Below are 25,092 nucleotides of genomic sequence, written 5' to 3'. Positions count from 1 at the left end.
GAGAAGATATATTTTCTGCAAACATAGAGGGCATAGTAACGGCACAGGGTGCGGTGCTGGCTGGAGACACCCAGTCTGGCCTTGCATGACCTCGGAGGGGTGGCAGCCATCAAGGTGTGCGGTAAGTGAGCCCCTGGTGAGGGCTGTGGTACCCTGGCTAGCGTGGGAGCACTCCCAACAGCAGAACTATCCTCCTCCGAGCCCGTGTGAAGATCACAACACTACTCTGCCTTCTGCTCTGTAGACAAACGTGCCATGTGGGTAAAGTGCAGGGGAAACCCCACCCTTGTTGGTGATGATTTTCTCCATACAAAATCACATCAGAGAACATCACAAACAGCCTGACCAAGTGACAGGGGTTGGAAGAAAAAGTGCCTTTAATAATAGCCTGTATCCACAGTCACTTTAAAACTGGTGCTATTCCACCAACCTCAGATCATCTTCCCAATCATACCTTTCAAAAGCTGACCTTTGCAGTTCCCTGATCCTGTAAATTTGGAGGCCTGAGGTTGGCAGGAACCACTCTGTTAGAGAGAGGACATTAGCTATCCTGAAAAGAACACCATCAAAGCTCTTTGGGCTCCATCGCTGCCTTGACAGACAGATGTGACAAGGTGCTGGAGCACAGCATCCACCAAGAATATAAGCAAGGGGCAAAACCACAAGGTACCAAAGTCGGTTAGCTGCCACAGAAGAAGCCACAATGTGAGTCATAACTGTCTTAAATGAGATAATAGGTTTTGCTGCCTGTTGAATTAACCATATACAACACTGCACATTTCTGACTGCATAATCTGTGCTCTCCCTCTCACACCCTCCAGGAGGAAGGAGATGTTATATGGATTGCACTCACCTTGCTGTCACCACCTCGTCGTCGCTGGAGCCTCTCCACATCATCTATCTCATAGACTTTGATCTCAAAGGGCTCCCCCAGCCCCCTCTGCCCACTTCGCAGGGGTCCATCCACCCAGCGGACCCCGGGGCTGTTGGCAGGCTTCCTTGCTGGGGAAGCGGTATCAAGTGATAAAGCTGGGATAAGCCTCCGTCTCTGGGAACCTGCAAAGGCAGAAAGTTCCATTTCACATCAGCACGGTTATTGCCTCTCCTTTCTGCTCCATCTGCAGGGATGTCTACAAACTACAGCTATCCAGCAGCGGAGCGACAGCCCAAGGAGGCCATGGATGGGAGCTGTGGCTGCAACACGCTGTACCCACTCACCAGGAGTCAGATCCACACATGTTCTGTGGTGCCTGGCTCCAGGATGTGATCCTCAGAGGGGCACGTACCCTAAAGTTTCCACAGCTTGTGCCTGCTTCCCTTTGCTCAGGTCTCAGTGCGCATAGCTATGCCAGTGAGGGACCAGAGCAGGAGGATGGAACCAGTCTGGCTTTTCTGTCCTATCCCTATACTGGTACCAGCTCGTACCACCTAAGCATCAGCATCAGCCAGCCTCTGCACAGACCATCTCCAGGGGAGGTGTGGGTTTGGTTTTTCTTTAATCACAGCACAAAAACCGCTTTGATACCCAAGTTCTTTCACTATGCCGGAGCTGAGTGCCAGTGTGCCACCACCTAGTCCTTTGCACAGCACCGCTGTAGGCTGGCCAGAGCAGTAAAAACACTGGCAAGGACAAAACACCTGCAGCAAGTCTGCTCAAGCTTGGTGGCTGCCACCAGAATTGCATTAGCCTGGTCTCTGTTCAGTAGAATGTTCTTCTAAAACGTTTCCCACTTACGCACCGTTAACACCACCTTCTCGTGTGGTGGAGAAATTTAAAACCATCCTTAACGGAAAAATGGTGCCATCAGCCAGAGCTAGATCCAGGTCTGAGACACTCTGGGAATGCCAAGGTTCACCTTGCCACAAGAACACCGTCAGGCTCTTCTTGGGAGCAAAGCAAAACAGATGTCAGCAGGCTATGAAGTACAGGGACGAGGGCAAACGTTTTGCATTTAGTTCCCATTTGCACCCATTTCACTCACGAGAAACAGAAGCCTGTGCTCTAGAAGGGGGCTCCAACCTCCTCTCTGGGAGGAGAGGCAGCGGGGACTGCGGCAGTGACAGCAGACACACTTACATGTCCTCATTATATTTTTCTAGCCAGAGCTGGCACCGGGATAGCCTGTGGGCTAGCACAAGGAGAGGCTGGTGGCCCTTGGCACACTGGGGCGATGCGGCAGGGCAGAGCCGGCTGAGAGGGGCCGACCCACCGCCCCCTGCCCAGGGCTCCCTCGGCACATGGGGGGTGCAGCTCTCCCAGCGGGGACACTTGTGTGCAAAGCAGAGGAGAAAGAGGGATGCCTTTTTATCTGAGCCTTGAATGCTGACTCAAGTTGATTTATCTGAGGTTTAGAGCGCTTTGGAGAGAAACAAAACTAAAGTCCTCCTGCATCTTTGTAGTGAGGCAAAACTGGATCTAGTTTATTCTAAACATGCACTAATTAATAGGCTGTTTATTAGCTCAGGTACAGAAAATGATGGTGTCTTTTGACGGGAGACTCCTGCCACTGACCTCTCCAGTAATCCTCTGTTTTTTCTGATCTCACCTTAATTGGGATCAGTAAGAAGATACAGCCAAAACAGAGCTTCAGGGTGAGTGTCACAAAGCAGATGACAGCTTGCTCATCCGTATCAACACACAGACACAGCAATTAAATTGTTAAAATTTATATATTTTCCATTTACATAGAAAACACCCATTTGAAGTCCTGAATTTATTGGGAGCACTTGATGGGGTTAGGATTCTCATAAATTTTGACTGTATAATACATAAAATGCTTTGTAGGAATTACAGCTCACCAGTCCTCTGCTGCCCCATACAACCTCTTACGAGGATGGCGGGGGCAGCTGGGGAGCTCAGCAGTCTCAGCAGCTCCCTGCCCAGCACCTCACACACCAGCTGACCTCCCTCCACCTAAATGGGATTCCTTTCTCCATCCAAAAAAAAAAAAAAAAAAAAATATATATATATATACCAAAAATCGATCTGAAAGAAATCCTGTGAGCTGAGCCCAGGACAGAATAATGACACTTTAATTTATGACCCTCCAGCATGTAAAGCAACATGCCATTTGCTAAATGTCTTGGAGGATATGCTTTTCACTTAGTTTGAATTTCTCCACGCTCAGAACAACCCCTCTTGAGCCTAGCTTGAATATGAATAATCAGGCTATGAAATAGCCCTGCACATGCCCAGAATGTAAGATTTGCTTCCACAACATATCGGTTGCTCTACCTTGAGCTATAGGTTAAGGTTTAGCCAGGTTAAAATTGAGTAATGCAGCAGTGGAGGTGGGCAGCGTGAAAGCAGATCTGACTGAAGAGTAGCACTGAAGCTACAACATACTTCAGCAAAGATAAGCCCCACGAAGCCTTTTTAGAAACATGAACCAAGCCAGCTAGGTATGCAAGGGTAACGTTCAGGGTAAGAAGACTCACTGACCTCAGCGAAATTGCCCAACTGCACAAGGATGTGTGCTTGTAAAAGTATGTGTTGACAAGGTCAGAAACTAAGAGTTCTGGTTTTGCTTAAGTACTGTATATTTTGAAGTGTCCCCCTTAGATTGCCTTCCAAGTGCACATTCCAGACTGAGCATCTTTTCTGTGAAAAAGGTAAAGGCAAAAACTATAAATGCAACATCTTCATGAAAAGAAGTATGATGTCTGTCACTTCAAAGCAGGAGACGTCTGAATGGGATGCAAAACAACTGCTGTCCTAGAAATTTCAAGGTGTTCCAAACGGAAAATAAAACTGTAACCTGATATGTCATAATTCCCGAAGTTTATAGTGTGTGCGCTCAATGGCAGGATGTGGAGCCAAAGCTGTTCCCCACTGCACTGAATGGCACGGGAGGTAGAATTGCCTTTCTGCACAGAACCTGGTGTTCAGCATTTTGTTTTTCCTCAATAGATGGTCCACCCAAACTCAAAGTGATTACAAAAAGCGATTCTGGCTAAGTAGAGCAGCACCTCTAAGCTCCCACCGTTCCTTCTGTGGCTTCATTTCCAAGAACTACTGAGCTTCCAGCAGCAACAGCATCAACCTCAAATGCAGTATCAAACTGTTTGCTTACTAGCAAAGAATATCTGTCCTGTTCCCCCTGCTGCTCCTTGCTGTCTGCCAACAGGGCTCCTGCTTGTTTTGAGTTGAAAACACAAAACGCAATGCTGACATCTCCTCTCATTCCCGTTTCCTAATGGGGTCTGCCCTCATGGGCAGCTGTCTGTGACGGAGCCAGCTCCTCCCCATTCCTTTGACCTCCTTTCTCCTAGCTGATTTTATAGCACTTTCCCCAATGCAGAGCACAGAGCCTCAGGTTTTCACACAGTTTGCACGGTTCCCCTCCCAGTTACTGCAGACGTCACCAATGACTTTGCATGGAAGACCCCTATGATGATGTGGAGACTTCACCAGCACTATTTAGGGTGCCTATCTTAAGGTCAGCACTCCAACCGCCAAAGAACGCAGGCATTTATTGCCAGAAAATCTAAACAGCATTTGCTCAGCCTGGCAACTCAGATTAAATAGGGAAAACCGTGTTGTACTTGAACGCCTGGAAAAGGAAATACTGACAGGATCCAACATTCAGAAGAAAATCTTCAGTCCACCTCACTGTAAGATAATCCAGGTCATATTCTGTGTTGACTTCTATTCAATCCTGCTGTTGTGAATCAATAAGAAATACAAGGACACTTGGGTCTAGAAATTGTTTCTTGCTATAATAAGAATAAAGCAACCCTTGTTTATAATCTTGCATCCAAACCTACACTAGATTTGTTGTTTCTGTACTGGTGTGAGGAACATGCTGAGGGACAGCCTACTCCTAATTTTTTTTTCTACCCACTCAGTTCCTTTCTTAACCTTGTTTCCTGAATTACTGTCTCACTTTAACAGGAGCTTTCCAGGGCAGTTTAGAGCTGGTGAATGAGCACTGCTGCAAGCACATCAGGAAGCAGCCCTCCTGCAGTGTGGCAGGTTGACAAGTAATCTGGGAAATGCTTCAGGGAAGATGCATGTTACGGTGGGGGTTGTTTTCAGCACCCACTATTCCTAGCAAAAAAACCCACCAGAATCTCTTTATTTAAAAGAGAGATGTATTTATTTATTTTTTTTATCTCATTTGGGGCTGGATTTTGGTTTAACAGGTATTTCATAGAATCACGGAGTTGTTAAGGTTGGAAAAGACTTTAAGATTGTTAACCCAGCACTGCCAAGCCCACCACTAAACCATGTCCCTAAGCATCGCATCTACACATCTTTTAAACACCTCCAGGGATGGTGATTCCACCACCTTCCTGGGCACCCTGTTCCCACGCTGGACACCCCTTTCAATGATGAAATTTCTCCTAATACCCAACCTAAACCTCCCCTGGCACAACTTGAGGCCATTTCCTCTTGTCCTGTTGCTTGCTAGTTGGCAGAAGAGACCAACACCCACCTCCACAACCTCCTTTGTCCGCACTGTGGCATTTCCTTAAGAAGCCGGTTATTGTTACTACAGTATTGCACTAAAGAGCTTCGCTGGGTGCTCGGGCAGCAGAGGCTGCAGGGGGAAGGGGCTCTGCAGCCAGAGCATTAGCTCCCAACAGGACAGTGGTGGAGGCATTCCAGTGAGCTAATTCTGTGGCAGTGTCAGGAGCAGGTTTTATTTACGCCCAGCCTAATGGTGTGCGACTCAGTCATGCATGTTACATGGAGCCTCCACTGTGCACAATAGCCTGCTGCCATTTCCTCTATTAAATCATTCCTATGTTCATGTGGCTGAAAGCTCAGTACTGGCATGCAGTAGTCAAGCGTGTAAAAAATGATTACTCTGATCCCTTTCAACACAGATTTGCTGCATGAAATGGCCTGGCTTTGACCTGGGAAAATCAATGCTGTTGTTTTAATGAACAAGAAAAAAATAATAATCGGAGCTGAAGCCCACACTTCCCCTCCCTCTGCTCCCCCCAGGGCTGTCCAGCCAGCAGTCACATGCACAAAGTGGTCACCTGCATGCAAACAGCTTTTTCCTGTACAATTCTAAACATCCTTTGTCACGGCGAACGTATAATGCGGGAGATCAATTAGCTACCATCACTTGTAAGCAAGTTAAAGTAGAAATGCTGGAGATGTCCTATGGCTTTGTGATACAAAGGGCAATTTTCAGATCCCCACACTGTGCCTTAGGCAGTCTAAACATGAACCAAATTCCTTTTCACTTGGATTCAACAAGAAAAGCTCAGACTCTTTTTGTTGGTGTTTTGTTTCATCATTATCATTTTGGCCACGTTTCAAAATGTTATGCTTTGCAATATTGGTTGGAGATGGACTTTCATAATTTACAGCCCACGGATCCAGCCTGTTTTCTGCTGGCTTTCGTAGGCAGGGCTAAGTGCTTCCAGAGACTGAATATGTTCAAATATAGAGTTTTCAGGGCTTTCCAGGAACCTCTAAATGTCCGTCTTTAAAACCATCCCACCAGCGACACACAGAGCACACAATAAGAGAGGAAAATGGACTCTAATTGTAGACAATTATTGTCATGTCTTAACAGTCTGTCTTTTTATTAAAGTGTTTAAAATCATGCAGCAATTTGCTCTGCTTTGGTGGTGAAACTTAGTACTGAGAAAGAGCCGCAAGGAGTCATGAAACTTTACTGCAATAGCCATAAAATGCTGCAGCAGGAATCTTTAATTATCTATAGTCCAACAGCTTCCCTGTGCAAAGATGACTGAAGCCTGTGCCCAAACACATGCACCCACACTGGTCCTATCCTGGACTAAGAGCAGGGTCCTGCAAATGTTGAGATACACAACTCCAGCTCGGGACATGGGTTTAATCTTCAGCAAGTCAGCATTTGGAAACCTTAATTTTCCCCCAGTCTTGTTGCTACTTGGCCTTACTTTTGATAGCAGCCCTTAGAGTTTTGTTTTCTGATGCTGACTGATACTCAGCACCCAGGAAGGCTGAAGACTGGCCCAACCTGAAAGCACTTCAGGGAAGACCTCTCTCCCCTAAGCCTCACCGCTTTGCCTGTCTCCTTCCTTCCCACATCCTCCTCTTGTGCCCGAGTGCTGGGTCTGTGTCCCTGTGAGCAGCTGGGTGCACACCAGCCCGCAGCAGCAGTCCCCACCGGTGTGTCCCACCAGTGCACCCTCGCTGGGCCCCCAGACCTGCTGGGGCCACAGGGCGCTGCCCCCAGCGTTTCAGCCTGCTGGCACTGGCCCCAAAAAAACTCAGCTAGAGAAATCAAAGGAGACATGCTCCTCGGCAGAGGGCCTCCCATCTCAGCAGAGCACTGCAAGCAGCAATAGACTGCAGCCCTTGGGTCTAACGCCATGTCACATGGATGGGGACTCTCTGAGGCACCCAGCTCGATTCCCAAAGGCAACAGGAAAGAAAACAGCCTCAGGAAGATCTCTGTGGTCTCCATGAAAAGCCTTGTCTACGATGAAATGTCTCAGAGCCCTTCCTGTTCTGCTGTCCCCAGAGAAGGTCTTACAGGCTGCTCCAAAATGTTGTAAGGGACAGATACCAGAGAACACCATCTGTAGCAGAGGGTGGTAAAAGGCAGAAACAAGGCATTCATGCGTGTTACACGAGAAGGCAAACAGGACTGGCTTTACTAGGTAAACCTCCTCAGAGCCTGGGCTCTTGCTTTGCTGTTTGCTCACAGTGGGCAGGACCCGGAGCCAGCACCAAAGCTGCATCTCTGCAATCATACAGCCACGTTTTGCATTGAGAGTTATTTCAAAGTAACGCCCACATACATCCAAATGATTTTCATCGAGAAAAGATGCTAAAAAACCAAGCGGAAGAGCAAAAAGCAGGTAGGTAACATTTCTGATCTAAGGACCCTGCTGTTACTTTTTTTTTTTTTTTTTCACAACACTGTTTTCTAGTTTTATGAGCTGGTAACCCAGAAATTACAAGAGTTGCCCAAGGTGACACAGCGAACCAGCAGCACACCGAAGAACACAACAGAGATCTTGCCAGCCCTAATCTACCACCCTCCCTGCCTCGCTCTCATACCTGTTGTGCTCCCAGGATACAAATTCGGCTTTGGTAAAGCAGAGTTCAGCTGAAACGCATTTCCTGAACGCATGTGGGAGTTTGTATTATACAAGCACCCTTATCGGTGCCTTTCCATGAAGTAGCACTGGGCCATTGCACTTGAAATTGCTGAGGAATTAAAAACCAGTATAGAACTGGTGCTAGTGATGGCAGTACAAACTGTGCCCTAACCCTTCAGTGCCCTGCTCCAGACAGCACTGCCTACCCAAGGGAGAGGGGACCAGAGCCAAAGCCAGAGATCTGGCTGCGACGCCAGTGGTTTCTTACAGGGGAAAGGCTCACGGAGCGAGCGAGGAAATCAGAGAAAATATAGTTGCACAGATGCTTGTAGGCAGAGAGGGAAGAAGAGCCTGCCACAACATAAAATAACAAACGAGCCCCCCCCCTCCACTGCTCTCCAAGGGCCGGGGAGGATGCGTGGCCAGGTCAGTTGGGGTTGGGGTTGGGATGTCAGTAATTTAACCCTGGGTCTGGCTCTCCCTTAGCTGTAGGCATGGGGCAAGTCAGTGAATTTCTCTGCCTTCATTTCTCCATCTGTAAAATGAGGTCTGGAATAATACAGCACAGGGTGGATTAGAGCAGCTGTACAGAGCTTTGAAACATACAGCTGTAGATCAGGGCTAAATAGCCAGAAGCAGTCACTTTGGGGCAATATATGCTGACACGATGTTATAGGACCAATGTTAAATGCTAGAAAGATGGGAAAGTTTATTAAATGGAGAGGTTAGCTTCAGGGGAAAGGCTTATCGTGCTTCATGATGCAAACGTGATTTTTCAATAGGTACCAGAATGTAAGAGGGATTTTTTATTTTATTTTTTTTTTAATTTTCTTTTAATTTTGGACACAGAATACTGGGATGTCTGTGAACTGTACAGGCACAGCCCCAAATTTAACCTAATGCTAACACCGAAGGATATGAACTAGCTTTATCTTTCACAAGCTGTCAGTGTAGGTCTGATGCTTCATGTATGACATCCAGAAAGCACCTACGCATACAAATAATGCACTTAAGAGCATTGAAAGGCAAGATCTTAATCTCAAAAAACAAAAATGATGGCTCTCCAATGTGTCAGAACTTCAGAAGTAATTGTGAGATCTGCTGGTGATTCTCTTAAAGACTCTTTATAGCTCCTCTTAGAGGGGCCTTGGGCTGATTCATGTTGATCGTGTCTGACAGCTAGCATTTCTGTTAATAATAATCATAAATAAAGTGGACAAGGTTGCCTGACCTGAAATGAGCATATCTATAGTGCCATATCCATTACAGCACAGTGGATCTGTGACCGCAAATCAGGAAAGGTCCAATGCTCTTGACACTATGTATTAAAATAATGTCTGTCTTTTAAGAGCTCAGAACCTTTGTCTGCTATCTTTTCCATTAAAAAGTGTTCCTTAAGAGAGAACGTTCACACTAGAACAGACCTATAGAAAGGGGATATTACAGAAGATGAAAGATTGCAAACCTTTGCTTTTTTTTTTTTTTTGTTTATTATGCAATAAAAATATATTTGTGAACAGCTCTATTCTCCTGCATATCTCAGCTCCTCCTTCATGTTCTCCAGCATTGAAGTCATAATCCTGGTTTTATGTCATCATAAATCTGCTGACATGTGAAAAATTATACTATTATCAAACACATCAAAACAGAATTATGATTTCACCGCTGCAGGATCAAATGCAAACAGGAGCTGGTTATAAGAAAGTGAGGCCTTATTAATTTCTAGGCAGCGGTTTGCTGCTGGAGATATGGAAGGAGGTAAAGATATTTTTTTTTATTATTATTTGCATAAACCCCTTGATTGTACTTATAAACAAACACAAGCCATTCAGAACAGTACAGGAATTCCTTGCTGGCACAGGGAATCACTCTCAAAAGTAAAGTATCAGTGATGATACACTCAGAATCTCTCCACATCGGGTGATGGGTTGAATTAAGAGAGAAGCTTTGGAAATCACTCCGAGGGAGGGCAACCTCACAGACTATCCTGAGCCCACTGGGGCACGCAAATGCCACGGACACAGTTCAGATCCAGCAACCGGGAGAGATCTGCAACACCGCTGACCAAGGAGAGAGGAACTAACCCACACCAGAAATTAGAATAAAAAGATTAATCTGTTGGCTGGCCAAACAAAAGCTGTTTGTGGTGAAAAAGAGAGGCCAGATGTTACACAGCAGTAAAAAAGTAGCACAGCTGAGACTCCCCGTGTTCCCCACCAAGGGAAGAGTCCTGCTCGCCTTTGCCTACCTGCACAGCACGACAAACCAGCGTCACTGCCCTGCCAGGTAGGCTCAAGGCTGGATAGACCATGGAAAAGCCTCTTCTCTCCCAGTGTGCCTTCCAGACTGCTACAGGAGCAACTTGAGCCCCCAGCCTCACACAGCCCTCTCCTCATAACCCTTCCCGTGGCCACTGACACCGTGTTCAGTCCTGGGCAGGAGTTACTGAAAGCCAGAGCTGTCAGCCAGAATAGAATCCTGGTATAAAGTACAACAAAAAGATCTGAAGCTCTTCTGTAATTACAACACAAAGAGGATGTTTTTCTCACTCAGGTCTCCAGCCTCGTCCAGCTTCCAATGTGCTATCAAAGCAGAGAGAAGGGAAACAGAACAACTTGTTTTATGAGCGTCATGGTAAACAAATCCTGGTCTCCTACTGATTTAGGTTTAGGATGAACTGTGGGGTGTAAAGAATCTGCAGGCTCTGCCTGAAGATTTTCTCAGAGTATTTTTTAAAAGGTCTCTCCTAGGGAAGGAGTGATGGTCTTTATGGTCTAATCAGATTAAATCTACATTGCCACTTTCTCTCTGTTCCCCCATCTGCACAGATGCCTGTTTCCACAGAACTTGATAGATTTTTGCATCTAAACGTTCTGTGGAAAAAGTCCGTATTATGCGGACAGCTTCTCCACAAGACCCAATCCAGTTTTCAGTGTAAACCCACAAATGCCACCTCTGTGGGCAGCTTTGCTTTCCTTTCCCACAACACACAAATCATCCTTCTTTTTCTTGGAAGTTGCTATTAAAATGTTAATATTTGAAAGGAGCTATCACAGGAACACCTCAGAAAGAGGAAAACGAAGTTACTGCCACGTAACCTGAAGGGATAGGAAAGAGGTTTTCTCGTAGGATGCAAAGTTAACTTCAGAAAGATTATTTCATCACTTGGTCTGTTTGCTCCATGTGGAGTGATCACTTTCAGGTGCATCCCCTGAGCAGGTACCACCAGCCATGCACTTATGGGTAAAACCATAATATAATAAAACATATTATGGTTTTAATAGCGCTATCTGTTGTATTCACATCTGTGCTGCACATGTTCTTCCTGCCACCACAGTTGGGAGCGGAAAGAAAGGGCGAGTTTTGCATTACTCAGTCCGTTCACTGCAAGTGAATCCCAGAGGTGAGTATCTCACCAAGTGGAACAGCTGCTTAATTAGCAACTCTAGGAGAGTAACACGGCTCGGACAGCCAGTGCTGCTGTAGGATAAGTAGCCACTGATTTCACATACCTGTGAGCACCAGTTCCAATGCCAAGGTGCACTTTTTTCAAAAGTAGGTTAGGCAGGACTTGTGCTTCAGGTTGGGAGAACAGCACCCAGGGAAAAGGTGAGGTGATCAGGTGCTCCTCATCTCTGTCCTGCAGTTTTCTGAAACCCATTCCAGTGGGAAGATGGATCAGTTGCAACTGCACAGACTCTTGGTATGACCCCGGAGGCTCTTGCCATTTAATTAAAAAGTCTTGATGTGGTTTGAAAGCTACTGGGCATAATATCTGAACAGAGATCAAGTCTTTCTGATCCTTTCTCTGATCACTAAAAAGGTTTTGGATTTACAAGTGCTTTGATGCAGCAGTTCCCATTTATTAATATGATTTATTATTTTTATATATAAAATACTGGGAAAAGAAGGGCTCTGAACTCAAAACTTAAAACCCAAGAGTCTCAGAGGCAGGATAACATCTTTCCAGGGGCATGGGCACAACTCTGTTCACTCTTCTAGGTGGGAGAAAGGAACTCAGCGGTGGTTTCAGCTGCCCAGCATCTTGCTGCTTCAGGCATCCAGAGCACAGAAGGAGTGAAGGGGGGCTCACAACAGGTACTGCTATTCAGCAAGACTCTGACCTTGTGCTGGTGAAACACATGCATGCAAGGAGGGGAGTCTGCCCAAGTGCTTAAGAATAACAGTTTCATTTCGCTGCCTCACAAAGGCATCCTTCTGGAATCAAATCAGAAGAATATTTGTACAAATAAATACTGGAATGTGGCTGCCATTGGCAATAGTAACCAGTTTTAGGGATAAATGTTCTTCTGTTCATGTGAAGTAAAGCGAAGTGAAATGGGCGAGAGGGAGTCCCCACTGCAAAGGCAGTGCAACCACGTGGGATTTGTGCCTGCTGCAAAGTGAAGAACCAGGGAGCCTAGCATGCTTTCCCTGCCCTCACCTCTCTGCTAAAAGATATAGCTGGTATGAGCAAGCTCACCTTTAGAGCAAGCCTCCCCACCATGTACGAGGCACCTGCTTCAGTCTGCACCCCTCTTTCGTGCCACCGCAAGCTTACCTGTGTTGGATCTTTTCTTTGGATTTTTGAGACTTCGGCACCGGCCGCTGGCGGAGCTGCTGTTCTCGCTCATGGAGTCTTGTGCTGAAGAGGCGCTCCCTGTCGCCTCACTGTCCCGCATCATGCTCTCGTAGCCGCTGCTCCCCCCGCTGTGGTAGAAAAGGGCTGTTTTCCCCATGGCAGGGGGCAGCTCCCCGCTCAGGACACTGCTGTTGTCACTCCCATGGCCGCTGCTGCAGCGGTGAGGTTTCCGAGGAGGGGTGATCTTGCTGTAAGGTGAAGGCAGCATGTGAACAGTTGGCTTTTCATCTCCAGGAGGACCCCCGCGCTCGTCTGCCTCCGAGCTTCCCCGCAGCTGTAAGCCTCTGGCACTGGTGCTCCCTTGGAGCAGCTCCGAAATCCGCCCATTGACAGCCCGAAGGGGCAATTTGGAAGCAAGGCTGGAGCCCCGGTTTCTGCTGAGGGACTGCATCGACCAGGACATGTTCTTCCCACTTGGAGGCAAACTGGAGCTCTGCCCTACGGACTGAGGCAGAGACTTGGTGGAGAAGCTGAGCGTTTTGGTGGCAGAGGCAGATAGGCTGCGAGCTTTGGGGCTCGCCAGCAGGAGCTTGCTGACTGCAGAGATCTTTGACTGGCTGGCTTTTGGGGAGGCCCCCGCCGACTGGGAGAGCCCCGAGTTGGTGGGTGAGGACATGACACTGCGGCTGAGGCTCCGTCCAGCCCTAGGCATGGTGGTGTCTTTGCCAGGGCTCATTTTGGAGCTCACTGAGGACAGGCTTTCCGCTCTTTCCAGCGACAAACACTCATAGTGGCTTCCTGTGGACCTCCCAAGAGAGTTGGTCCTGCTGGCGAGCTGCTCCAGTTTGGCACTGAAGAGCTTGCTGCTGCTGTTGTTGCCGCTGCTGTCAATGCCAGGGCCCTTCTGTTTGGCATTCAGCTCCTCCGGGAAGCTGGCCAGGAAGGACCCCGGCTGGCTGGAGGGACTGCTGGTGGTGCTGCTGGCTGCACTGTGCTGGGGGCTGGCTCTGTTCTTCTGATCCAAGCTTGACTTTCTCACCGGTGGCAGAGGAGGAGTCCCTTTGGGACGAGTGAGGACACAGTGTTTGGGAGATGCCATCTTCTTATCCAGACTGGCCTTAGAAAACTGCGGGAGGGCAGGAGAGCCAGCTCCGCTGCTGTCAGTGGCAGTAGGATGGAGGTGACTGTCGGGCTCCTCCGCCTTGCTTGCCTTTGGGAACCCTCGAGGGAGGCTACCGTTCTTCAAGCCATCACTGGAGTGAACAGGGCTTTGGGTTGCAGAGCCGGACGCTGCCACCTCACACCCGTCCACAATCCTCTTTAAACTGTCAGATCCTGGGGAGATAGAGGCATCCCCGCTGCTGCTGCTGCTGCTGCACCTGTCTGCTGAGGACTGCTTGGTGTTGTGCTCAGCCTTGGCTGAAACGGCGGCAGTGTCAGCTCTTTGCCCATCACTGCCCCCAGAGCTGTCCTTTTTCATATCTTCTTCTCTCTTCAGCCAAGGGTCTTCAAATTTTATATCCTTCTTAGCACTGGACTCTTTCCCATCATGGGGATGAGCAACCTTTGGGTCTGCAGTTACTGCCGGTACAGCATCATCAGTGTCTTGGGCTTTGAAGGGATTAACGGCGATACATGGATACACGGTAATGTTTGTCTTCATTGGGATGTAACCTTCACAGCTGCTGAGGCTTGCGGTGTTTTTGATCGTGACAGTAGTTTTCCCGAGAGCTGATATTTTACAGCCTTTGAGGGGTGGCACTTTGCCGAAAGCTTCCTCCCCCATTTCCGACAGTATAAGCATGTTGTCAGCCACTGGCTTCTGTTTGTCACTTACACAAATCATGCTGGCGCTTTGTATGGTGCTTGCAAACTCGGAGACAGGGGGATCTGCCATTGCTTCCCCATGCCCGTAGCATGCCTGGGCTATGAAGCTGTGGCATGACTGCTCGCCATCGCTCCCTGTGCTCATTTCACTCAACCATGAGCTGATGGATGAGCGCCTGCTGCCATCGTCCTGGGATTTGTCATCCAGGCCCAGCTTTGGAAGTGGAAGGAACTGCGTGATGCTGACTTCAGACACAGGAGCTGCACTGGAGTAACATTCCAGATCTTCAGATATGCTGCTGATAATACTGACTGGCCGAGAGCCAGAGGCCAAAGCCTGCACGGAGCAGTCACTGTTAAAACTGATGATGCTGGTTGGGCGCCCATTGTCAAGGACCCCACTAATGGTTAGTTCCTCTACAAGGGTGAACACCAGCTCGTCCTCTCCATTCAGCTCTAAGGGCTGCTGCACAGTCACCATGGTGGTGCTCAGAATCTCCTTCTTGGATTCTGGAGAAAGGCTTTGTTGTCGATCTTTGTTGAGAATGGTCTCCTCAAAATCCCCATTGCTGGAGGACACAGACTTCTTCATGATCTGAGGGCTCATGCCGACAGGTGGGGTCCGGATTTCTGGCTGCAATAAAGATTCACTAGATGTCATCCCAGTATCCTTACTCAGGGGAGCTGGTGGGGGACTGGAGCTGGGCAGGACTCCTTTCTGTGTATAGACCTTGCACCTCTGGGAAGGGGAAGTTGGGGGCTTGTACTCGGATGTCTTTGAGAGGCTTGCAATGCCCAGCCGGGGAGAGCCCATCGGCCGAGGTTTGCCTTCCACAAATCCACAGGTGTTGAGACCTTCCCTGCTGCTCTGCAGGCTGGTGCTGTGTGCTAACGGACCAGAGCTAAGCTCTTTGCCAGAGCTGCCTGTTACACTCCTGGGAGAAGGAGGAGTTGAAACATTAGTAAGGGCTCCAGAAGGAACAGGGGAGTGATTTCTCTTAGTTTTGCTGGGTGTTGCATTTATATTTTCCTTGGCTTTTCTATCAGGATGCTGACATTCTGGCATCGTATCTTCCTTATCTGACTCTGGTAAGTGGCTGAGCTCTGCCAGCTGGCTGGAGACAGAGCACTTCGACATCTGGTCTGAGCTAAATTGAGCAGGCATCTCTTCAAAGGGAAACTTGTCGGTCTCTTCACTGCCATCTATGCAATCCAGCCTCTCTTGGAGCTCTGCAAAGGTGTTGCACTTCAGGCAGTCTCTTTCAGATGTGCTGGGTCCCGATTCACTCACTTCCTCCAACCTGCCCTCGTTTTTGGTCTTTTGCAGAGCAGGAACTATGGGAACAAAGTCAGGGGGACCCTCATTATCTGTCAGCTCCTTATCAGAAAGGGCAGTGCCATTGGGGCCAACATAAATCACCGTGTCGCATGACTGCTCGCTGCTGGATGAATAATCAGGATCGCTGGATAAATGCAAAATAGGGAAGTCTGGGTCCACAGCATTTCTGGAATGGAAAGGCCTCAGCTGGGTTGGCCTCCTCATCCTGCCCTCCTCACAAGAGCTCTCTCCTCCAGAAGAACTCGATGTGTACTGCAGGAGGAGAGAGAGAGAGACCAGGAAATTTCAGCATTGCAAGCGTCTACCTGCGCGCACACAAGAAGGTCACGGTCACATCTACGCGGGGGAATCTTTGAACTAAAGCACAGAGCTCTGAAGCTTCTTATGCACGGTCCTACAGCAAACACACAACCATCTACAACGAACCCAGTGCCCCAACTCTGTGTCCCACTCAACATGATGACACTTCCATAACATAGTACTAAACAAACAGATTTGGATCCTTCCCTTAATCAAGCCTGGCCAAACAAATCAGAGATTTGGTAAAGGCTTTGCTATTTTGTGTGTGTGTATGTACATGAAGAGGAACGAGAAGACTTACTACACAAATAAGGCACAGAAAATAAAGGCAATCCCTGTCTGGTCATACTACCAGTGTGTGGAATTGTACAACATGCACTCAGAGGTCTCTGGAGACACGCTGCTGTGATGGCGTGTGGACCGAATCCCTTCACTTGTCTCTCTTCAATCCATTGACAAAAAAAGGTTTTGTCAATCCATAGGCTGTCAGTTTAAATGAAAGGCTTGAAATTCACTTGTTGTGCCCAGTTCACACTGTAAGTTGTAAGACTCTAAAACATGAAAGTCGTAAAACTCTAAAACATGAAAGTGGCTACAGCTCACCCTCACTCTACCTGGAAAATCTATCACCTGTATTTGGTGCAAGTGGGAATAAAAGGGGCATCAGTGCTGGCAATGGCCACGCTGCTTTGCATTTATTTTGCTCCTGCTCTCTCTGAGAAGCATAGACAATCTAATTCTTCACTTAGCCCAATTTCCTTTAACTCTACAGCAGTTTCATTCCTCTGTATTTCATTAGCACTAAGAGCATAACTGAAAATAGATGCTGGCAGCTGCATCATTAAACGAGGCCAGCTTACAAGCTGGCTACAGCAGATAGGTCTGAACTCACTGCTCTGTACCTGGGGCTGAAGCTGGTCCATGCTCTGCTCTGAGCCACTTGCCTAGGACAGGGCACACACAACACATGCTCTTTGGAACTGGTTACTGATGTGGTTACATGCTGCTCTGCCCTATTAAGGACCCTCCAAGGTCTTCCTTCCTCCCTCCTCCGTCATTACAAGAAGGAGTTATACGTGGTCTTACCTTAGTTTTCTTTTTCTTCATCCTGAGGACCCTGGATGCAATCTGGATGGTGGACAGCGTCTCAGCGTAGTTCCCCGCAGTGGCTGAAATGTGAGCTATCATCGTGGTGCGGCAGTTCATGTTCCCCAGGGACTCCCGAAGCAACATGGTGAGCTTGCTGTCTCTGCAAAACAAAGTGAATTAAGGCTGCATTAGCGAGCAAGGTTTCACTTTGACCGTCATGATGTGACTTGGGCCTCAGCAAGATTTTTTTTCTTCTCTTTTTAATGGAATCCTAATTAGTTTCCTTCCTCAGGTTTGCACAGTACCATGACTGCAGCTGAGCATGCTGAAAGACCCTGAGCTACAATTTAAACTTCTTTCCTTTTCCCAGTTCCACCTTTCTGTCCTCAGCCCTTCTGTGCTGTTGCCGCTGCCAGTACAGAGCTGCAGACCAGAGCTCAGGACTGACGTTAAGGAGCCGCTGCAGCAAACACCAAACTGCTGCCCTTTCCCCGTGCTCAGTGTGCAAGCAAACTCTGGCCCAGCTCTGGAGGACAAGAGGATAGTGGATTAGATTAAAGGACCAAATTTTTTTTTCTTGCCTTCTAGGGCACTTTGCTAACTCACTAACAATAATAGTTAAATCACTGCAATTATTTTTGGATGATGCTGGCGACATGCAAAATAATCAAGCCTTAAGACTACACAATTGTTCTTTCCAATTAGATCTTTTCTTCCACTGAGGTGGAAATCAAATTTTCTGTTCTTGCCATTTACATTACATTGTTCGGCACAGGATAGCTGTTGAAATGCTGATGCCTTGCTGTGGAGCTGTCTGCGACTGGACTAAGAATATGAATTTTAACAGCATAATGCTGCACATATAATGCCTCTGTGGTGGTCAACTAATCCTATAGTCAGAAATGCATGCCATAAGCTTTAAAAAGAGCTTTAGCTACAAGGTGTACAGGTGAATGGCGACTTGAGAAATGGCATCCTCTTGAAGAGAGCCTTTCCTACGCTGTAGGTTGTTCATGATAGTTACATATGGCTGAAAGCAAAGGCAGCCACAGCCTGATATTTACTTATTGCTAAAGGAATTGCTTTCACTTTTTACAACATTTGTCACGTTGTAGTGATAGCGATACCTTCAGATGCTGGGGATCAGATTTTTGGGGCTCACTGTTCCATATCTGCTAATGACCCACACTGCACAAGGGCTCTTGGTCGTCCACTTAACATTTCCAGCTCATGGGAATGCTGCATAAAGCTGCAACTGCTGGGAACTGAAGCAATGCCTACTGGATGGGGCTGAGACAAACACCAACATTCTTGAACTTCTCTTTTTGACTGAGTAAACAGCAGCATTCGGGATGCATATTTTGATGCATCCAGCAGTAAGTCTGGGGAGCTCATAAGCTGCTTCTCCTGAGATTTCCAGTCCTTGTGATTTCAGCTAGGCTAGCAGAACTGGAAGTAAAACATTTTTTGTTTCAGGATTTCTGCCTCCACCTGCTCCAGACACATTGAAGACAGCCTCGTGTCTTTGGGAAGCAAATAAACATCTATAAAGACTATACTGAGACAGCCTCACTCCTTTCGCTTGTGACCTAAGGCTGCTTTGAATCCACAGATCCGGAGTTAATAGGCTGCTGTATCTCAGGTTAGTGGCCCTCCTTTCCATCAAGGAATAATTAAGATGTCAAATTTTGTACATCAGTTACTGCCACTCCAATGCAGAGTTACATGGAAATTATTAACATCTGCACAGGAATCAATAACATGCCTTTCATTTGCTAGTGCTTCTATCATAGCAAAACATGAGACGACAGGGGAAAGGGCAAAAGAATACATTCTGAACATGTCAGTCTCCTGAGAATACATAACCCATGCAGCCAGCATCAGCACACTGCGGCGTGGCTCTCCTAGAGGTATATGCATTATGAATATAAAATAATCCATGCCATCTGCCTTGTACTGAAACACATGCTTGCAAGAAGAATGACACAGAGGAAATACCTATTCTATAACTCAAATGATCCTCTGACATATATCAGATAGGAACTAAAGGGCAGGCTTGTTTAGGATTAAAGCCTGAAACCAGCAGCAAAAGGGCCAACCAACACCCAAATCTGATTTTGGAGTTTATTCATTCAGTACTGTCTGCATCTTGACTATCAACTTTGCACCCAGACAAAATAACCAGCCTCATGTCACTATTGCACACTGAAAAATAAAATGAAGAGAAAGAAATATGCTAAACAGATTTTTGTCAACCCTGGACATTGTCATAAGACAAGTTCACCTGTTCAGGGTTCACTGATCCCTCACAATAGCACCTACTAACTTCTAAAGGAAAGCAAGCAAGCCAAAGAGACCATAATAACACAAAAACGCGTGGCTTAATTTTTAACTCAACCTATCCTCATCAAGTAAAATATCGGTAAAATATTCTGGATGTCTCACTGAATTTGCTTGACAGGCAGCACGAGACACAAAGTAGATGCTTTGTTCTTCTGAATGCTGACACGGCATTTCTGCCTGAAGAAAAAAAAATTAAAAAGAAAGGCTCTGAACTGTTTCATTAGGTGATTCATGAGCTGGTATTCGCAAAAGCAAAGTTTCTTGTGAAAGCAGAAGTTTCACAAAGGGAAAGCCTGCAGTTCTGCACTGGAAGAGCTTTGAGAAGGAAGCCCGTTGTTGATCTTCTGGCTGGGCAAACTAAACAAAGACACAGGGAAAAAGGAGCTCCCGGCCGGGCGGCTGCTGCGGGGTCCGTGCTGCTCGCTGCATGCAGCAGAGCCTGGCTTGCAGAAGGTCTCGGGCTCCTCATAGCAGCATGGTGACATGCACCAGTGTCTCCACAGCAAATGAGAGGTCTTCAGGAATGCTAACAGTCCATTTCCATTCTGCTCCAAGAGCACTAAAATTATATGCCAGAGCAGCATGATGGCTCTGTTTTATATACCTATCTTCATTTTAAGTGTATTTCTATCCCATCCACTTGTGTTTTTATAGTTTAGGAAATATACCATAACCCATCATGAATACTGGGATATAATATAGGGACCAACGAAGGAGGGGTCAGGATACCACACTTCAGACTCCAGAGCCTGTATATCAATAAGTCAGTTCTGCAGCCTTTTCAGTACTTAAAAGTTACCTCATTTTTCTAACTGCATCACTTAGGCTAATAAAATACATTACCCTTACTTGTACACCTTTTCTTCCCTGACTTCTTAGATCATCATGGCTACAGCAAGATAGTACTAAATACTATTCGTATATCCCACGCAGGGAAAAACCCGAAATAAAGTATACGAAGCTATGTCTCTGGAAAAGTCCAGAGGCAGGAGCCCTGGGAGCAGGAAACCAAACTCAGACGTCTTGGAAGTATGTGAGGAGGTACGGCACGGTGGATCCCGAAGGGAGGAGCTCTGCAGAGTGCCAGGCGGAAAGCTCTGGTCCATTCCACGGAGTAGCAGCCCTCCACACGGAAAGGAGCGCTCTCTTCTCCACGCTGCTCCCTTACCTCTCCCGTATTCCACCCTCTACCATTAAAGCAGCTACTGAAGGACTTAGAGCGCTGTTTTCTGCACCTCTCAACAGCTACCGCAAGGAGCCCCAGCAGGTATTAAACCTCCCCGAAAGAGAGATGTGGTAGTGCTGCAGTGAGCACAGTGTTCTCCATTTCTTCTCTTCTGAGACTTCACCATGCAAAATGGGATCAGTGTAAATTAGTCCTTTCACTTGCTCAGTAAGAAGGAAAACTGTATGTCTTCATGTGCCTCATACACGTTTGTGTTATCCTTCCTCATGAATGATTAATTGTACTCAGATTCAAACAATACAGAACCTTACATTGAAGAATGGAGCACTCCATGATATGTTTCCTTGGACATCGCATAGATCCCACTTGCCTATGTGCATTAAGTCAAAGTCTTTAATTTCGTGACTGGATACTATTTTTCCACTAGACCCCTGCCTCAATCACTGTGCAGGATAAACAGTGCTCACTGAACAAGAAGTTATTCAGTTTTCCACTTAATCCTTGCCTTTTAATGTGTGGACTTGTGCCTTACCTACCATTAGGACTATACAAACGCAGCTCTGAAGCCAAAATGAATGATTGCTTCAAAGGTTCTTTTTCTTTTTTTGTCCCCTGTGGAGCTCATCAATGCAGTATCTAATACTGGAATGCCTCTGAGGTGACGTATATAATCCTCTGGTAATACCTGCAGCATCAAAGGCTTCACTAAGTATAGGTGTTTGGTGTGAAGCACTGATCTTTCAGAGTACTGAGCATTATATAGTCTTCTACATTCAAAGTACAGCTGACTTTGACTTGTCTCGCAGAGAAAATGGGGTAGCTGGTGTTCAGCCTGGGTACCCAGAAAACCAGGAACATACAATTATAACTCATCTAAAATGCTGAGGAATGCATTGGCAGAGCCAGTTCTGAAGATGGTACCAGCTCCCTTCAGGACACCTCCCTTCTCTTCCACACGCCTTCCAACTTCTGCTACAAATTAGGGAAGGAATTTGTTGGCAATGACCACATTGCTGTACAGCACTGATGCATCTCTAAAGCAGGTCCTTCACCTGCCTTGAAAAAGATGATAATTGGGGTGGGGGGGTAGCTATCCTGCAAAGGCAACGCAATATGTAGCCCATATAAAGCGAGTTTGTCAGGAAAAACTTAACGTTGACATTTCCTGCCCATGCGGTGATTGATTTCACACTCTGAATGCTCTTATGCACTGTCATGTGGATTTGTGCTTATATTTTAATGAGACATCAGCAAGCCTGGAACCTTCCTATGTATTACAAAGCCTCAGCTGCTGAACTGGCCGAGTAGCTGGGAGCAGCAGCCGGCTTCCACCTTTTGTATGGACAAGCAGTAGGTGGAGGAGGACATGGAATAATTTACCATGAGGTTTTGCAAGTATTTGCTACCTGTAGAGAAAGAGTAAGGCTCAGGAGCGTCACAATCCTTTCCTATGCTGTCGGAGAGCTGTGCTCTTATGTGCTCACAACCTTTTTGCCATGCTCTTCTCTCATCAAACAATCCCGTTCTCACAGTGTCTGTCCTGGGCTTTCCTTGTCCAACCTTCTCCTCATTCCCACAGTGTGACCCTCACCCCCAGGTCCCCGCCTAAAGAGCCCAGCAGAGCTCCATTTCATCCTGCTGTGGTCTGACCAGCCACACCAGGCTTTGCCAGTCTCCAGCATCACTGCTAGACACTCTCCCAGTACTAAGTCCCTCTTTCCTCACCTCTTCTCCCACTAATGTCCTCCACTGTCACTGCCCGATCTCCAAGGCCCCTCTCCTCACTTGAGTCCCCCCAGCTGCTCCCAGATACCCGGCAGAGGAGCTCCATAACCCCACCACAATTTGGCATGGCTGACTGCATCATGCTGCCCAGGAGAGGGGGTAGAGCATGGGCAGTGCCCTCCTGGGTCTTCCTCGGTCAGGTCCTTCAGCTTCGTGAGAATCCCTGCGAGCAACGTGTTTGAAGTGAGCTACACAGAAAAGCAGCAAATGGTAATTGCTTTTGTTTAGGGCTGTGAAATAGAATTCATGAATAGAAAATGAAGCAATAAGAAAAAAATATTACGCTCAGGAAATTTGCAGGAGTTTTTGTCGCCCAGCATCTCATTATCTGTATGGAAGAGGCAAACTCAGGAACGTTCCACAAAAGGAGGGAATACTGGTGATGAAGAACCAACTAAAGTCTTGGAACAATGACTTTTCTGTGGAATTACTTAACCAATTCTGTTGTATGATTTATTTGGGTTCCCACACGCACACCTTAATAACAAATATTTTCTTTGTCTTCTGTTTCCTCTCACCCCACTGCTAGGAGGATTTTGGCTATTCAGTGACAACAGCAGCACCATCAGGAATAGAAATAACATTTCACAAGGGATACAATACAATATTATAACCAAGCTTTAGGATGTGCAAGGGTGTGTGTTTGTGCTCTCTATTAATCACGTACCTTAATGTCTTCCTAGGCACTTGGCCAAAAGGAGAAAGTTGTCAACTCCCTCAAGGTATTATTGTTACAGGATCAGATGATGTACGCCCTCAGGTGTCTTGTAATCTAATTATTTATAGAGGTGTGTCAAAGGAAAAATCTCAGCAACTATGGCAGTTATTTTTGATCATGAAATCTTAACTCTGCTCCCTTGTGCTGATGCACTGCTTTATTCATAGTAATAAATGCTTGCATAACAAGGGAACCGCATAAATACTCCATTTGGCTTTGGCTCTTGTTGCATGGAAATAATCTTTACAGAGGACAGTTTATAGCTGAAAAGGCACAAACCCAATAGCGGATGTTACAGGTGTGTAACAGCTGAGTTCATGATGAACCAGTACGGTTTGCTTAGCTACGTCTTTCATTTCTGTTAATAATTTTGAGAGAGAGGGAGGAAATGGGAGCAATGTGTGTAGGCACAGGCAAAATGGGGCCAGGTGGAGTGATAAAGCCCTTGGTGCTTCAGCCACGTGAGCCTGGCTTTGTTAGCAGAACGAAGCGAGGCAGCTGAAGAAAGATGGGTAACACGCTGGACCTTTAACCTGGGGAATCCTTCACCTGGTGCAATGAGGCATCGGGGAAATAATGAACTTGGTCCAGGTAGAAGCTGACTAGCCTTAAAGGGAAAACTAAGCAAAGTGGAAATTTCCACTGCCACGGCAGTTAGTTGCCTCACCTGCAGTACACCAGCACAACCCAGCAAGCTGTGCTCGCTGCCCAGTGAAAGGGGAGCCAGCTGGAGGGATGAGGCTGAGGGGATACCCTGCTGGATGTTCCAGTACTGGGAAAATCACAGCCACATCTGGAAGGGATGTGACACTGCAGCAGTTGAGAGTAGGAGAAAGGTGGTGCTGCAGCCAAGTATGGGATAACAGGGAGTTACATTAAGATTCTAGTATTTGCATATAAAATGTTGGGGGGTTACCCTACAATTCTTGTCTTAACCACGCACATTTCATATTGCAGGACAATCCTGTGACAACACATGAGCATGTGGCAGATGCACAAAATAGCATCTTTTGTTTCTTTTCACTGCAGACAGAAAACTAATGACAGAAGGACCGACTCCCAACAATTGCAGCTATTCTGACTCCTTGAAAGAGACTGTCCCTCTCACCATAAAAGGGGCTCCTTCAGGAGCTGTAACTTTCATATAAAAGTTGTTCCCAAAGCTGATGAAACTAAACCAGTCTACAAAACAGCCAAGGAGTACCCTATTATCCAAAAATGACATAAAAGGGCCCCACTCTTTGGAGGTCCAGCTCAGCTGCGTGAGCTCTGAGATCCAGACGTGCTTTGAAGTCACAGCAAGACCCAAGTGCTGGGGTGGGAAGGAGGAGGTTGTTGGGAGGGCAGCTCTGCTGGAGACCAGTGGTGGTTTCAGAGAGGGGACAGCACTGAAAATGGACGAACTGATCCTTTTCCCCTCTGTACTCCAACTTCCAACACAGAGTCAATCATTCACAAGCATCCATTAAAAAAACCCCACAAACAAATCTCTAAGACAATCAAAAAGGAAAAGGACCCTAGTGGTCTGTCTCATTACAGTGCCAGCTCCTAATAAATTCTAGCTGAAAAACAGAAGCTCAATCAATTCAGGGGCCTACTCAGGCTCAGCAACTCTGCGTTGGGAGTTAAAGCCAGATTCACCAAAAGCAGCAATGCCCCTGTGTAAGAAAACACGCGCAATAAATAGACTGCGATTTACAGGAGAAAAAAGTCCCACACTTCAAACCAATAATGATGCAGATTTTAAATAATTTAAGGACTCTGCATGTGGCCAGGCTCTGTGCTAACATCTGCCAAGGCACACTCACAAAGGGCAGGAACAAGCCATCCCTCCTGCCATGCCCCTCCATGCCTGGCTGTCTTACCTG

General features: G+C 46.9%; 1 protein-coding gene across 1 annotated transcript in view; it reads right to left on the bottom strand.

The window, feature by feature from the left end:
• KIF26B (kinesin family member 26B) overlaps nt 1-25,092 on the bottom strand; it is a 303,527-nt gene that overhangs the window by 8,547 nt on the left and 269,888 nt on the right. Inside the window, exons 10-12 of the mRNA XM_056344683.1 lie at nt 17,190-17,352; nt 12,617-16,055; nt 854-1,056 (exon numbers count right to left, since the gene is read on the bottom strand). Coding sequence (XP_056200658.1) covers nt 854-1,056; nt 12,617-16,055; nt 17,190-17,352 — 3,805 coding nt within the window. The remainder of the gene's footprint in view (nt 1-853; nt 1,057-12,616; nt 16,056-17,189; nt 17,353-25,092) is intronic.

The sequence above is a fragment of the Falco biarmicus genome, chromosome 6 (assembly GCF_023638135.1).
Source record: "Falco biarmicus isolate bFalBia1 chromosome 6, bFalBia1.pri, whole genome shotgun sequence".
NCBI classification, from domain to species: Eukaryota; Metazoa; Chordata; class Aves; order Falconiformes; family Falconidae; genus Falco; species Falco biarmicus.
Note: the sequence above shows the minus strand (reverse complement) of the source record. Positions and strands in the feature narration are given on the sequence as shown.